Here is a 15,921-nt window from a genome sequence, read left to right as displayed (position 1 = left end):
CACTGTTCTTCTGCCTCGTTGATGTCAGGCTCTGGAGGCTCCGGAGGCAGCACATCACTACCAGATGGCCTTGGCTTGCTCTCTGCCTCTGATGCAAAGCCCTCGTCCGAGCCTTCCCCAGGACTGGCCCATGTTCCCCACCAACCTCCTCACTGTCCAACTCTGCTGCCAGCTCTGCAGGCCACTGGTGGACCACAACACCGATGAAGAAAGGAGGGACACTTTGTAGATCCCGAGGAAACAGCAATTTCCTCGTTTGATCCAAAGAAACCCTCCAGATCAGCAGCAGAGACAACGGCCATTTGGCAAAACCAAAACGGTGACAACCAGAATAAGAAGATTATGAGCTGGAGCGGTTTGTGGACAGAGGATTCAAACTGGGTGAGATGACTTTCAATTCTATACTAGAGACTTAAACCCAAATAAAAGCATTTTTAAAAAAGATTCTCCAAAACTAGAAAGCAGTGATTTAATACTCGTAGAAAGATTATACCAAAAAGTGAAACAAACTTTTGATTCTGAAGCTTTAAAATATAGAAAGCCTGGACTAGAACTGGTAGTAGTATGAAAAATGACTTAAATTGTGGATAATGCTTTTTGATTATTGGAAGAAATTGTATTAAAAAAAAGGATTTTTTTTCAAAAAAAAATTCTGACAGTCAGCTGTTTAATACTGAAACCTTGAGCAGGGACGCCACCTACTGGTGAAGGAAGATATTATACTAGAACACAGTGGGGAATGAGCTTGATAGTGAGGATTAAATGATAAAATAAGAAAAAATAAAGAGAACAAAGGAAATAGTGAAAGACAAACAACACCTGGAAGGCCTTTTGTTCCATATCTTCTGCTGTTTTGGTGGCTTGGAAGTACTAAGTGGGCCTTTTGAAGATTTCTAAGGCAAGGTGAATTAAAATTAACAAGAAGCTTCTTTGAAATTGAATATTTGATTCTGTGGATTAAAGACATTTGGAGAAATTTGCTGGGCCAATCTGGATTATTAAGACTATTTGCTAGAACATTCTATGAAGTGAAAAGGAAAGAAGAAAAATTAAACAAAACTTACAAACTGGGGGAATTTACAGGGCGTAAATTGAAAAATTCTAAGGACTATAAATTTAGGAGATTTTGAGGAACAGTTCCGGGACTGTGTAAATTCTATTAACATTGACGTTTTTTGGTTTTTCTGGGCAATTGGGATGTTGGAATCTTGATGGAATCTTGAATTACTATTAACTCATTAAATGAGTATAAGTTGTTTCAACAGGGGAAAACAAATATGATTTATAAAGAAATATTATTGATGTTTCAATGCATTCACAAAGATATGAAAGGAATCATAGGGAGATGATGGAATTGATGCAGGATAAAGATAAAGATGTAAAACTAGAAAACCCTCAGTAAATGATAATAAAATTTAGAAAATAGAGAAGAAACCAGAAGGAGCTGAGGAAAAAAAAAGAGGAGATAAAGCCAAAAATGACACAAGCTGAGAAAGATATGGAAGAGATAGCAATAATACTTAAAACAGAACAGACAGATTACACTCTAAGAGTTCAAAATATAGAAGAAAACAAAGCAAAAGTTCTCTTAAGAATGATGAAAGAATTACAGATGGGTTCTCTAGAGATCCAAGACACAAGAGATACATATGGTAGATGAAATACTAAGATTAAATAAATGTGATGTAAGGAGCTACAAGTTCCCAAGGGAGAAGCATGAAAGATTTACCAAAAAGTCAATAAGAGTTGACATTCTAAAAAGGGTAAGAGATGATGGAAAGTTATAAAATACTTCTTTGGGTAGCTATTTTATTAAGAGGTAGAAAAAAGAGGTAGAAAGTAGAAATGGGGAAAATAGAATTATGTATATTGATATGGAATAGAATACATCATAACTACTATATGTACACAAATGTTAGACGTTGAAAGATTATGATTATGTATATCTAAAAATATTACTACCATTTTTATTGTGTGTAAAATATATCGACCAAGACAATGCTTTGTCCACTAAGCACCTATGGATGTTAAAGAAAAAACTATAAATAAAATTATAAAAAAATAAATAAATCTACTTTGCATGAGGAGTTTAATTGTCCAATGAAGTCCTCCCTTTCTTTGTCTCTCCTGCCATCAATGCATCTCTGCTCTTCCTGAAAACACTTCAGATACTTGCTGTGTTCCAAACAGTTTTTTCATTTTGTACCTCTTCTCTTGGGGCAAACTTGACCTGCACGTTGAGCCGCTCTCCGGGAGCCAGGATCCCATATGGGGGAATCATCTCAAAGACATGGGGCTTCACCTTGTGTTCACGCATTTTCCGGCGCAAGGTCATCGGCATGTGCTTATCCACCTGAGCTTACAACAAACAATGAAGTCATGAGCAAAGCTTGCCTCTTTATGCCATTCTGAAGAATCCTTGTGAAGGACAGCACACCCTGGAGGACAGGAATTATTGCCTCAGCCCACACCAAACTTTTGACTGACTTTCTAGAAACACCTTTAAGGTGTCCCTGGAAGTAGGGTGGGTTTTTCATCAATATGAACAAGGATGAAAGGTTTTTCCTTTGAGGCTAATGGAGGTTTTAAGAGAAACAAGAATCCAACTCCATCTTCTCTACTGCACAGGCGTATTCCTGATCCATATAGTATGTGATAAAAAAACTTATCAAATAGAGGATAGGGTCATTAGGCTGCGTGGGATTTTATTTTGCATTTTGAATGATTTGCATGGGAAAAAACAAAATCAAGACTTGTGTAATCAAGCCTCTGTGACAAATCTTATGCAATTTATCTTATTAAATTTATATGAAAACAAGAATATTGTTTTTCACTTCTAAACATTTTCCTGAATGTTACACAGATCAAAAGAGCTCAGCCCAAGAATTAAAACTGCACCTTTCAAGCAGCTTAACTTCCAGCCCACACCAAATTCCTACAGATCAAGCTGCTTTTCAAGATGCAATCAAAGAAGAGCAAAGCAAGATATATTTCAGTGTTGTGTTACCTTTTTCATTTGTTCATTGCTTGTGGCAAACCACTCACATACGACCTGCAGTTGATTGTGAAGCTGGATGGTCTCTACCTGGCACTGTCCACACTGGACAGCAGAGAACTCCAGATTGTCACTGGACATGCAGAGAGATGGCATGATCACCGTTGCTCGAAGAGAGATGTGGAATGTGGGACCAGCCACAACCTACAGTGAATCGCATCAAACCCTCCTGAGTATAATGCATGGTGTATGACTTCCATTCTCCCCCAAACCCACCTACTCCCACCCTCAGCACTTCTGAATTAACCATAGGTCAAATGCCCCAAGAGGCACATGGACACCACCTTCCCTGGACCCTCTGGTCCTGATTACTGGAAAAAGGAAATGAAAACAATCCAGGCAATTCAGCCCCCATTGCCTGCAGGTCATCACAGTCCTGGAGAGTCATCTCAACCACTGCTCCACTCCATCTTGTTGTAAGCAGGTGACACTCCAGGGCAGCCTTAGGTTCCTTCCCAACAAGCAGGGGTGGCCTGCTTCACATTCCAAGCCAACTTGGCTAGATAAAGGCACAGTCATTCTGCTCTTGCAGTTGTTAGGATAAGCTGTTGGTTCTACAGGCGGGCCAGCTAAACTCTTCATCGGATAAACTGTTCAACTCTATTTGCCCAGCTATCACATCACATCCCCTATCTTTTCCTTTCATGGGCAACACTGTAACTCATGCCAAGGGGCATCCTGATTCTGCAAATTACAATTCACTATCCAAAACCCTACAAAGTAGATGATTGAAGTATAAACAGTAACCCTGCATTTCTCTGGCATCACCCCCCACAAAACGAAGGCTAGACCTACTAAATTGCCCGGCCCCAGCCAGCTAATGAACCCAGTGGGGTTTAGAGGGAGCTTGGGATCATCTGAGGATCTGTTGCAGGGTTCGACAAAGCTCTGGTGGCGATGTAGAATGAGAAGGCATCTGGGTTCTGGATTACATTAGATCATGCTTAAATGGCCTTCACCTCACTCCTTGATCCCAGAATTTCCCCTGTTTTCGGAGATGCTGAGGTAGATGAAGTGGGAAAAGAAACGCTAGAACACAGTTGGTGGATCACCAGGAGCAAATCTGACCATTCACAGGCTGGGGTCACTAGTAGTAAGAGCCCAATGGAACTAAGGGTAATGAAGCACAAATATTTCTTTCTTCAGTGTGAGATCCAGGGCCCTCCTGGCTGATTAAGGCCACATGTAAGAGTGTGTGTGATTGCTTTAGGCCAAGGGTGTCAAACTTAAGGCCCGGGGGCAGGGTCCGGCCTGTGGGGTACTTAGATCGGGCCTGCGGGGCCACCCTGGAAACAGCGAAGGACCAGCCCGCAGTGCTCCTACCAGTGAAAACGGGCTCCAGAGCTCCGTTTTTGGTTGCCACGACCTCCCGCAACCCTCTGCCAGTGAAAATGGAGCTCAGGAGGGCCGCACTCAGAAGCCTGTTTTCATTGGCAGAGCGCTTGGGCCCCCACAGGGTCCCAGGAAGGTGTGACATTGAACTGGCCATGCCCATCCTGGCACGCCAACCCCGGCCCCACGAGGTCAAACACAACCCTGATGTGGCCCTCAATGAAATTGAGTTTGACACCCCTGGTTTAGGCGAAGGCTAACTCCTTCTTGACAGAGAGGGTGGTCCCACCACTTTCAAGGAAGTGGAGGTGAGCTCCTTCCTCAATGCATCACATTCTGACCAGTGGTGGGATTCAGCCAGTTCGCACCCCTTCGGGAGAACCGGTTGTTAACTTTCTGAGCAGTTTAGTGAACTGGTTGTTGGAAGAAATAATTAGGGCAGAGAACCGGTTGTTAATTTATTTGAATCCCACCACTGAGTCTGACCCACCTAGTCTAGACAATTTTTGTCCACTTTTCCCCTTTTAGGGGCAATAGCAGTGCATAACTCTGTATCTGTGTGTACACGCTTGTGTGCCTCCGTGTGTGTACGTGTATAAAACAAACTTTGAAGCACCTTGATGGGCAACAGCACTTCTGTCTCTCCAAGGGCACATCCGACACTCTGGGGGTCAAACCATATTTCGAACGTCTCTGTCTCACAGAAAGGTAGATTCTTCACACGATCCAGTTCAGTATTGAAACCTGACTCAGGATAACAGCAATAGAAACAGCTCTCACTACTTATGAAAATAAACAACTGTTTAACTCCATATATATTGCATCTTGTACAGAGGTGCTGGTTCCCTACTAACAACTGCAGAAGGGTAGATGGTGAGAAACAGATAGCCACGTCCTACATGCTGAGCATTGCACAGAGTTTTGGCTTGACTGTGGCTTAATATGAAATGTGAATATAGTCATTAGGAATTGTAAGCATTTGGACTTCCGGTTTACCATCAGAGTGAGTAACAGCTAAAATCTACAGGGAGCCAAAGAGATCTGTGGAAATCAGCTGTTTTCTGCTGCCCTGGAGGCTTGTTAGAGCCAAATATCACCTTGAAGGGATAACTAAGCTGGAAAGGTGCCCATTGACTGCAAGGGGACAGTGGTCCGCTTAGCTGAATCTGGGGATACTTTCTGGACAGGTGGGGGAAGAAACCAGCCATTAACGGCCAAACTGAAGCTCCAGCAATTGGAAAAGCAAGCGTTGAATTAGCGGAAAAGTGACAGTGCAATAGATTGGGGTAAGGATGATACAATTTTTACCCAGATGTAAATAAAACGTACTAAATTATCTTTACTGAAAGAGGGAGGCTCCGGAAAGAAAGAGAGAGGGAATCGCCATTTTATCTCCCTCTTATGGATACAAGTTTGGTACAAGTTTGGTTCATGTGGATACAAGTTTGGTTCAGGCTTCAGCATTTGCTATTAATATAATAGGCCAAGAGAATATAACCTTTTAAGGCTTTCTTAGAATTGCCACGTATTGCCTATTTATGTATATATGCTGCTTAGTTTTAATATCTGGTGTGTAACAGAGCTATTTATCAGCCACATTTAGGTTTCGTTTCTCTACTAGTGTTAAGTTTTGTTTCTAGGCTTTACTAGTGTTCAGTTTCGTTTCTAGGATAAGTTTCCTTTTCTTCTAAGCTTTAAGTTTCTGTTACGTATGCAATGAGTCATGCTTTTCTGTGATTTCTATATGCTACTCTCTTATGCGTGTATCTCCCCCCGCCCTAATGAAACTGCTTAATAAAAGAGTCTGTTGCGATCTATTCGGGGGACACAACATCACCCCGGGCACTTCGTGCTCTCTCACTCCGAGAATCTTTTGTGTGGTGTCTTTTATTGGCTAATCCACCCTTGCGAGGGGCCCTCTAAATTCGCTCCTGCGGGAGTTATCAACAAGGAAAGTCTGAAGAACCTCGGACAACGAGTGTGTTGCAGGGTCGCTGCGACACCCTCTGGAAACAGCAAGGGAAATTTTTGGAGCAGTTCAATTTGCCGGTGAATTGAAGGTAGAACAAGAGCTAAATATTGCTAATCTGAGAGAAAGACTGAATTAACTATACCGGTGATGGCGAACTTTTTTTGGCTGCCGTGCCAAAATGCTATGCTATGTGCGTGATACCCCCATGCGTGCATGCGCGCGACCAGCAACACCCCCCTGCTTTTACCGCAGTTATTTCGCCCTCCCTAAGTTCCAGAGGCTTTCTAGGAGCGTGGGGAGGGCAAAAACAGCCCCCCATCCCCCAGACGGCAAAAAACGGACCTACAGACAAACCAGAAGTTCTGGAATGGTGACTTCCGGTTTGTCTGTAGCGCTTATTTACGATCTCCAGAGCCTTCAGGAGGCTTCCCTGAAAGCTCTGGTGGGCAAAAACTGGCCCTACGACCATTTGTCCATAGGGCCATTTTTTGCCCTCTGGAGCCTTCAGGGAAGCCTCCTGAAGGCTCCAGAGGTTGTAAATCGGCACTACGGACAAACCGGAAGTCACCACCCCCAAATTTCCGGTTTGTCTGTAGGTCCGTTTTTCGCCCTCCCAAGGGTGTCGGGGGGGGGGGGCGAGGGGCCTGTTTTCACTCTCCCCAGGCTCCTAGAAAGCCTCTGGAGACTGGGGAGGGCGAAAAAACTGCAGCATAAATGGGGGGGAGGTGTCACTGGTCACGTGCATGCACGCACGGGGGGGTGTCATGCACATAGCATTATGGGTGTGGCACACCAGCGCATGACCCCCCCCCGTGTGCTCCCCCCACTTTTGGCACGGCAGCCAAAAAAGGTTCGTCATCACTGGTATAGTTAATCCAGTCTTTCTCTCAGATTAGAAGAAGGATAGATAAAGTATTAAGTAGGCTAACAGTTATTGGATGAGATTATCTGTATATAATGTGATTGTACGGTCACTACAACTTTGTGGTGCTGCACTGTTTTAAATGTAAAAACAATAAAAATATATTTTAAAAAAAGAAATAGATGCTAATGAAATCTGGTGGCTTATAAATAGCTTGGATAAACTAGAACAGAAGGGGAAAGAAAAACATCTTTTGCATTGACAGCTGGGACGACAGCGGGCCTTATGGATTATACTATCTAATGAAACTATAAAATATAAAAGTATATACTTACTGAACGGAAGTGAAAGACTATACTGGAGATATATTGGGTATTTTGGGGACCATTTCAGCTAACCAATCCTGATTTCAGCTTGATCTTTTAAACTATAAGACTGGGAAATGAATGATTAATTGTCTGAATTTAGACTGCAAAAAAGTGGAGCTGATATACTGCTGGCGTATTGTGATATTTTGATATGTGTTTGATATTATCACTGTTGTGTACTGAGGTGGGTACTCACCGTACTGGAATATTCTGTCAATTTTGGGGTGGTCTATGTTTATAGGGAATAGTAGGAATTAATTACTATAATGTTGACTTTAAATATAGCAAAAATAAGTAAAAGGCATCCTCGACATCAGCCTCAACATCTTCCAACCCCTCAAATCAGAGATCGGTTGAAAGTGTTTTACAGCCAGAGAAAACCAATTCAATACAAAAGAAGGTATTAACATTATTACAGGAATTACAAGCATCTATGACCCAAAGTCATAATGAGGTAAGGAAAGATATAAGAGAAGTGAGAAATGATGTGGGAGAGCTGAAAGAAAACATTCAGAATATAGATGAAAAATTTGAGAACTTCCAACAAAGGATATTAGAAAGTGAACAAAAGATTCAAAAAATGGAGGAGAAAACAATATATGAAAAAGAAACTAGATGATTTAAATCAGCATGTGACACAAGGAAATAAAGAATTAATAAATACTGTGATAATATTAGAGACAGAAAAAGCTGATCATTATTTAAGCTTTCAAAACATAAAAGAGGAGAAGGGAGACGATCTACCAGAGACAATGAAAGAACTGTTAGCAAAGGCATTGGGCATAGACAAACAGGAAATGGATATGGAGGTGGACGAAACATACATGATCTATACAAATTATGCAAGAAGATACAATCTTCCTAAGGTGGTACATGTAAGACTAGTGAAAAAATCATTAAGGGATGAGATATTTTATAAGGCGAGAGATGAACCACTAGAATATAAAGATAAACAGTTGGTGGTTTTGAAACAAATCCCTAGGAGAGTAAGTGATCTAAGAAAACAATATCACTTTCTCACCACATCTTGGTTAAACATAATGTAAAATTCAGGTGGCTGATTCCTGAAGGGATTCTAGTCACCTGTCAAGAAAAAAGGTACCGATTAGACTCATTGGATAAGACGACAGTTTTTTATGAAAATTACTTTACTTTGGAAGAGGAACAAGCAACAAGAGAGCTAGTATATAAAAGCCAAAAGGTACCAATAACAGGAGGAAAATACCCAAAACAAGCACAGGGGGAAATGGAGAAAAAAGAATGTCTAGAACAAGAAGGAATAATAGCAAAAGAACCCAGAGAAGTAAGAACAACTAGGACTATAAAGCCTAGATATAAATAAATTAATGCAAGAAGAAATAAAGGTGTTATCGGTCAAAATTAATGGGCTGAATTCACCAATAATAAGAAAGATTTTTTCTAAACTATTGAAATTAAATTTGGGACATAATAGCACTTCAAGAAGAGCACATTAAGAAACAACAATAGAAATTATTGGGATTTTCTAAATTGGGAAAACTCATTACCACAGCAAAAAAAAGAAAAAGAAAAGAGGGGTGGCACTTTATGTGAAAGAAACAATAAATGTTAAACAAGTTTTTAATGACAGGGAGAATTTTGATGTTGGAGGTGATTTTGAATCAAAAACAGACTCATATTTGTTATTTACACACCAAATACTGGACAAGAAAGTTTTATAAGAAACTTCATAATAAAATTCTAGAAATAAAATACAAAAATATCTGTGTCATGGGAGATTTCAACATAATTGTCAATAATGCATGGACTATAGAAGTAGTAAAATTAATAAGAAAACTAGAAGGACTTTACCAGGAACTCTTATCAAAATGAGAGAAAATTATTTTTTCTGGATACATGGAGAAAAATGAACGCTGGGAAAAAAAATATACATTTTACATAAATCCTGATCCAGAGTAGATACGATTTGGATGAATTCGGAATTAAGTGGAAAAGGACAAGAAATAGAAATAAATTTATGGGCAGACCACAATCCAATAAAAATCAGTTGGAAGGGACAAAGGAAGAAAGCAAGGTGGACTTTAAACCAATTGATAATAAAAAATAAGGAATTCATACAGATGATGGAAAGAGAAATGGGATTTTTTTAAAAAGAAAATTGAAAGGAAGAAACCACATTACAGAACATGTGGGTTACTGCCAAAGCAGTAATAAGAGGATTGGTTATAACAGTGATGGCAAACCTTTTTGGGGTCGCATGCCATAAGCGGGGGGAGCGGAGTGGGGGTTGTGCACGAGCGTGCCACACCCATAATGCAATGTGCAACCCCCCCAGCATGCATGCCTGCATGACAGGCATTCCCCCTCATTTTTTGCATGTTTTTTGCCCTCCCCAGGCTCCAAAGGCTTTATAGGAGCCTGGGGAGGGTGAGAACAGCCTTCCCCGCCCTCCCAGAGGCCCTCCGGAGGCTTCAGGAGCTTCCCTGAAGCCTCCGGAGCGCAAAAAAACAGCCCTATAGGCAAACCTGAAGTTCGAGAACGGACTTCTGGTTTACTCGTAGGGCCGGTTTAAACCCTCCAGAGCCTTCAGGGGCCTTCCAGAGTCCTCCCTGAAGGCTCCTGGAGGATGAAAAATGACCCAATGGACAAACCAGAAGTCACTTCTGGTTTGCTCGTAGGACCATTTTTAATCCTCCGGAGCCTTCAGGGACCCTGAAGGAGACTTCCCTGAAGGCTCTGGGGGACTAAAAACAGCCGTACGAGCAAACCGGAAGTCCGTTCCCGAACTTGCGGTTTCCACCTCACATGCCCTGACAAATGTGGCATGCATGCCATTGGTTCGCCATCCCAGGGCTATAACCTATATGGCACAGAAAAATAAAAAAATAAACAAAATCAAAAAGCGTTAGAAGGGGGTGTGGCCTGAATCTCAGCAACAGGACATGTTCTCCAGGGGGGCTCTCCAAAGAACCGCCAGACTCCTTGCTGTGCTGTGGGGTGCTTAACCATAGCTACCCTGAGGGGACAGTAAAGAGGGGGGCCACAAGTGGGTATGGTAGGGGAACCTGCAATTCCCCTAAAACGCCTGCAAAATTGTTTGCAATTGCCTCCGGACCTAAAGCAAGGAAGGCAGCCATTATGAGCTGCTACAGCTGAGAGACTGCAACAAGCTTGGAAAATCAACAAAGTGGCCATCTAGGTGAGATAATAAGATTGCTTGAAGTACAACATTCCTTTAAAATTAATCTTAACCTCCGATTGAAAACTTTTTATAGAAAGAGTGGCAGGAGGCGGGGGGGGGAGCGGGGGCTAGAGAGCTCTCCCATCTTCAGGCTAGCAGCAAACAGACAGACAGAGCCATTAGCAGAATAAAAGGAACAATAGATCTTGAGAACTGTTTAAGGGTTTAAGGGCTAGAAAGCAAATTGGAATTTTGACTTTTACTCTTTATTTGGACTTTCTCGTAATCTTTGCTTTCAAAGCTATGGATTTAAAAGATAAATACGATGAATTACTTGTCTGCATTGCCATCTAGTGGTAAATAAAAGTTGGCTGAACAAAGTTGACTGGAAAAAAAGAAGAAGGAAGCTGGCTAAGAAGAATTGACCTTGATTTTTTTGTTGATAATACTGAACTGTTAAGAAAAGCCTCTTTATTGTACTCTTTTGCTACATTATAATGGGCTGCTGAAAATAAGTTTCTGACAGCGTGGGGGTTTTTTTCGCCTCTTTCTTTTTTCCCTTTTATTGGAAGAAGAACTTGGATAATCCAGACAATTTATACTAAAGGTTCTTTTTTCTCTTCGTTTCCCCCCCCCCCACCTTTTTTTCACTTGGCTACTTTGGGTCCTCTTTTGCTTACCCAAATTTTTATCTTTTCTTCCCTTTTTTCCTCACCTTGCTCTTTTATCTTTTTTCTCCCCTTTTGCAATGAAGTGTGGATTACCATTGTGGACTTAATTTTGTGAGGTTTTTTTTCCTCTCTTTTGTTGGGGTGAGCGCCTTTTTTTTTTTACCAACCCTTTTTTCTCTTGTTTCCCTGCTTTTTTTTTTTCTTTTTTGTTATTACACGTTGGCATTATAAAACAAATGGATTAAGGTAGCAGGGAACCTGAAGACTGGATCCAAGAACAGGGGCTGGTTTATTGGAGGCTGGTGTTTGAGCTGTTGTGGACGGCTTCAGGATTACAATTAGTTTATTAATTTACTCTTTGGATTATAAAATCTGACTATAACTCAAACACAACAGTGTCAGAACCAAATACCAAGATGAAGTAAATAACATCATATGTGTCTGCAACAGCTACATCGCCCGGTTCAGCGACACAGAAAGCAACAGGTACAACAATGCAACAAGATAAAGCTACCTTGGAGTTAAAAAGTATGCTGCAAGCCATACACATGGATCTTAAGGATCTTAAGGAGCAAGTAAATAAAATAGAAGAGAAAGTGGGCAAGGTGGAAGTTGAATTGAAAGAAGCAAGAAAATGATGGGGAAAAACGAGCAATGACTGCATAAGGTGGAAGAAAGAGCAGAAATAACAGAGAAAAAAGGGAGGAGATGGATTATACATTGCTAATAATTGATAGAAAGCAAGATGAATCCACCATATTCTGGGAAATGGAACGATCTGAATTCTATCTTTCAGAACATTGAAGAGGAGAAAGGAGAGAATTTAGCAGAGAAGATTGCAGAAATTATTTCAGAATTTCACAGAAATGAGTAAGGAATATATTTTAGGTGGAATGGACGAAATGTTTAGAGTACATACAAGATATGCAGTGAGAAACAACCTGCACAGAGAGGTACATGTAATATTTATTTTAAAAAATCTAAAAAATGAAGTATTGCAAGCAACAAGATGTACTACAATTAAATACAAGTCTAGAGAGATAGTGATATTGAAGCAAATCCCAAGGAAGATCAGAGAAATAAGAAAAGAATGCCACTTCCTGACAAAGAGTCTGATTAAGAAAGGGGTAAGTTTTAGATGGCTGGTTCCAGAAGGGATTTTGGTAAACTGGCAAGAACAAAGGCAAGAACATTAGATACACTAGAGAAATCAGAATTATTTTATGAACAATATATAGCAGCACAGGAAGGAATGCTGGTAAGAGAAGAGGAAGGAGCCAAATGCCAGGAAGCTAAGAGAGAAGATCAAAGGGAGATGGAGAAAGAACAGGAAGAGAAAGAGAAGGAGCAAGGGCCAAAGAGACAAAGGAGCAGAGAGAGCTAAGAATGACTAGATTGAACTAAACCTATAAATCAATGAAACGGAGGAAGACATTAAAGTAATCTCCATTAACATAAAGGGACTAAATTCAGCAATAAAAAGAAGAACAACATTCAACAAATTAAAGAAATTGAAATTGGACATTATATGCTTACAGGAAGTACATATTAGAAAGCAACACAGAAAACTTTGGGAACAGGTAAAACTAGGTAATTTATATATGGCTCAAGGGAAAGATCAAGGGAAGATGGAGAAAGAACAGGAAGAGAAAACGCTAAGAGAAGGAACAAGGGCTAAAGAGACAAAGGAGCAGAGGGAGCTAAGAATGACTAGATCAGCGAGATGGCGAACCTTTTTAGGCTCGCGTGCCATAGGTGGGGGGAGCGCAGGGGGGTCGTGTGCAGGTGTGCTGCACCCATAATGCAATGCGCAACCAACCCAGTGCGCATGCGCACACTACAGGTGCGACCCACCATTTTTGCATGCTTTTTTCGCCTTCCCCAGGCTCCAGAGGCTTTATAGGAGCATGGGGAGGGCGAAAACACCCTCCCCCAACCCCCCGGAAGCCCTCCGGAGGCTTCAGGGACCTTCAGGAGGCTTCCCTGAAGCCTCCAAAGGAGTCAAAATGACCCTCCGAGCAAACCGGAAGTTGGAGGGTCGTTTTAAGCGCTCCGAAGGCTTCAGGGACCTTCAACAGGTTTCCCTGAAGCCTTCGGAGCACTCAAAACAACCCTTCGAGCAAACCAGAGGTCCGGTTTGCTTGGAGGGTCGTTTTAAGGCCTCCCTGAAGCCTTCGGAGCACTCAAAATGACCCTCTGAGCAAACAGGAAGTCCGTTCCCGAATTTCCGGTTTGCCCGTAGGGCCGTTTTTTTTGCGCTCCGGAGGCTTCATGGAAGCTCATGAAGCCTCCGGAGGGCCTACAGGGGGGCAGGGGGCTCTTTTTGCCTCCCTAGGCTCCTATAAAGCCTCTGGAGCCTGGGGAGGGCAAAAAATGGCTTTAAAAAAGGGTGAACTCAGCTTGCCAGCGCGCGTATGCGCGCTGGCCAGCTCACAGGCCAGTGCCTCATGTGCCCTGACAAATGGCTCCGCGTGCCCTGTGGCACGCGTGCCATAGGTTCGCCATCACTGGGCTAGATCAATTAAACGTATAAACCAATGACATGGAGGAAGAAATAAAAGTAATCTCAATAAACATAAATGGACTAAACTCGGCAATAAAAAGAATATTCAACAAATTAGAAACATTGAAACTGGACATTATATGCTTACAGGAAGTACATATTAGAAAGAAACAGGGAATTTTTGGAAAACGCTAAGAGAAGGAACAAGGGCTGAAGAGACAAAGGAGCAGAGGGAGCTAAGAGAAAGAAACACAGGAAATTTTTGGTACAAGTAAACCTAGGTAATTTATACACAACTCTAGCTGATCAAAGTCAAAACGGAACAGCACCAAACATTAGAAAGACAATTCAATCAGATATAATACAATACAATACAATGCAATACAATATCTCAGAGATTGCCACAAAGATGAGGGAGTCAAACTATTCTCCAAGGCACCTGAGGGTAGAACAAGAAGCAATGGAGAGAAGCAACTTAGAACTGAAGAGAAATTTCCTGACAGTTAGAACAATTAATCAGTGGAACAGCTTGCCTCCAGAAGTTGTGAATACCCCAACACTGGAAGTCTTTAAGATGTTGGATAGCCATCTGTCTGAAATGGTATAGGGTTTCCTGCCTAGGCAGGGGGTTGGACTAGAAGACCTCCAAGGTCCCTTCCAACTCTACTATTGTATTGTATTGTATTGTATTGTATCGTAATAATTTTTGAAGGGTTAGGGTTGAAAGTGGAGATAAGGATGAATTTGAGAAAGATATTATTAGTGGCAATATATGCTCCAAATGATAAACAAGAATTTTTTGGGAAACTACACAAAAAGATAATACAATATGAGTATGAAGATATATACGTACTAGAAGACTTTAATGCAATTGTAAATAATGGAATAGACCATAAATCCACAAAGATGAAAAAGAAGCGGAGGAAAACCCTACCCAAAACATTTTTCACGATGGTGGAAGAATTAAATTTGCAAGATGTTTTGAGAATAAAACACCCAAAAGAAAGATAATATACTTTCCATTTAAACAGACACTTATCTTACTCAAGAATAGATATGATATGGATGTCAACAGTTAATACTAAATAGAAAGGAAGACACATCATTACAGAATGTATGGGACACCTATAAAGTATATATTAGAGGCCTCACAATGACATACTTGGGAAAAAGAATAGGCAGAACAGACAAATTCAAAAGAAATTGGAATTAGAATATAAAAGTTTGGAGACGGAGCTGCAGAAAAACCCACAAAATAAAAAAAGTAAAAAATATGTTGGAACTGCAAAGACATAAACTGAACCTGATAGAGAAGAAGATCTGACAAACAAAATAAAATTGGCAAAACAAAACTTTTTTGAAAATGCAAATAAACCAAGACGTTGGCTGGCTTACAAGTTGAAAAAGGAAAGAGAACAAAAGCTGATAAGCCAACTGGTGGATGAAGAAGGGAATCTATAACATTCAAATGGAGAAAAGAAAAATAATAATTATGAATTATTATAACAAGCTGTATCAACAAGAGAGGGTAACAGAAGGGAAAATAAGACAATTCTTAGAGAAAACTAGAATGACTAAAATTCTAGAAAGATTTAAGAAGGCACTAGAAGAAAGAATTACAATGATGGAGGTAACAGAAGGCATCAAAAGGCAAAAGAAGGGGAAAACACCAGGACCAGATGGATTACGCTCAGAACTGTACCAAACACTACAAGAAATATTAAGCAATGTAATGTTGGAACTATTTAATGACTTACTAAGGGAGGCAAAGATACCAGAAACATGGATGGAGGTATATATAACGCTTATATCAAAAGAAGAGTCAGATCTACAACAAGTAAAAAACTATAGACCTATTTCACTACTAAATGTGGATTACAAAATTTTTGCATCAATAACAACAGAAAGAAATCTTTGCATCAATAACAACAAAAAGAATGAAGAGACTTTTAAATGAACTTATAGACATAGACCAAAATGGATTTCTCCCTAAGAGAG

The 15,921-nt window shown here is 40.8% G+C and overlaps 1 protein-coding gene across 1 annotated transcript in view; it reads right to left on the bottom strand.

Annotated features, from left to right (window-relative positions):
• The window catches only part of HYDIN (HYDIN axonemal central pair apparatus protein), a 325,008-nt gene that overhangs the window by 131,463 nt on the left and 177,624 nt on the right, over positions 1–15,921 (bottom strand). The window contains exons 33-35 of the mRNA XM_081963626.1: positions 5,004–5,131; positions 3,008–3,199; positions 2,207–2,353 (exon numbers count right to left, since the gene is read on the bottom strand). Of these exons, the coding sequence (XP_081819752.1) occupies positions 2,207–2,353; positions 3,008–3,199; positions 5,004–5,131 (467 nt within the window). The remainder of the gene's footprint in view (positions 1–2,206; positions 2,354–3,007; positions 3,200–5,003; positions 5,132–15,921) is intronic.

The sequence above is a fragment of the Natrix helvetica genome (assembly GCF_964273705.1).
Source record: "Natrix helvetica genome assembly, chromosome: 10".
NCBI classification, from domain to species: Eukaryota; Metazoa; Chordata; class Lepidosauria; order Squamata; family Natricidae; genus Natrix; species Natrix helvetica.
The sequence above is the reverse complement of the archived record's forward strand: the minus strand, read 5'-3'. Positions and strand labels throughout refer to the sequence as shown.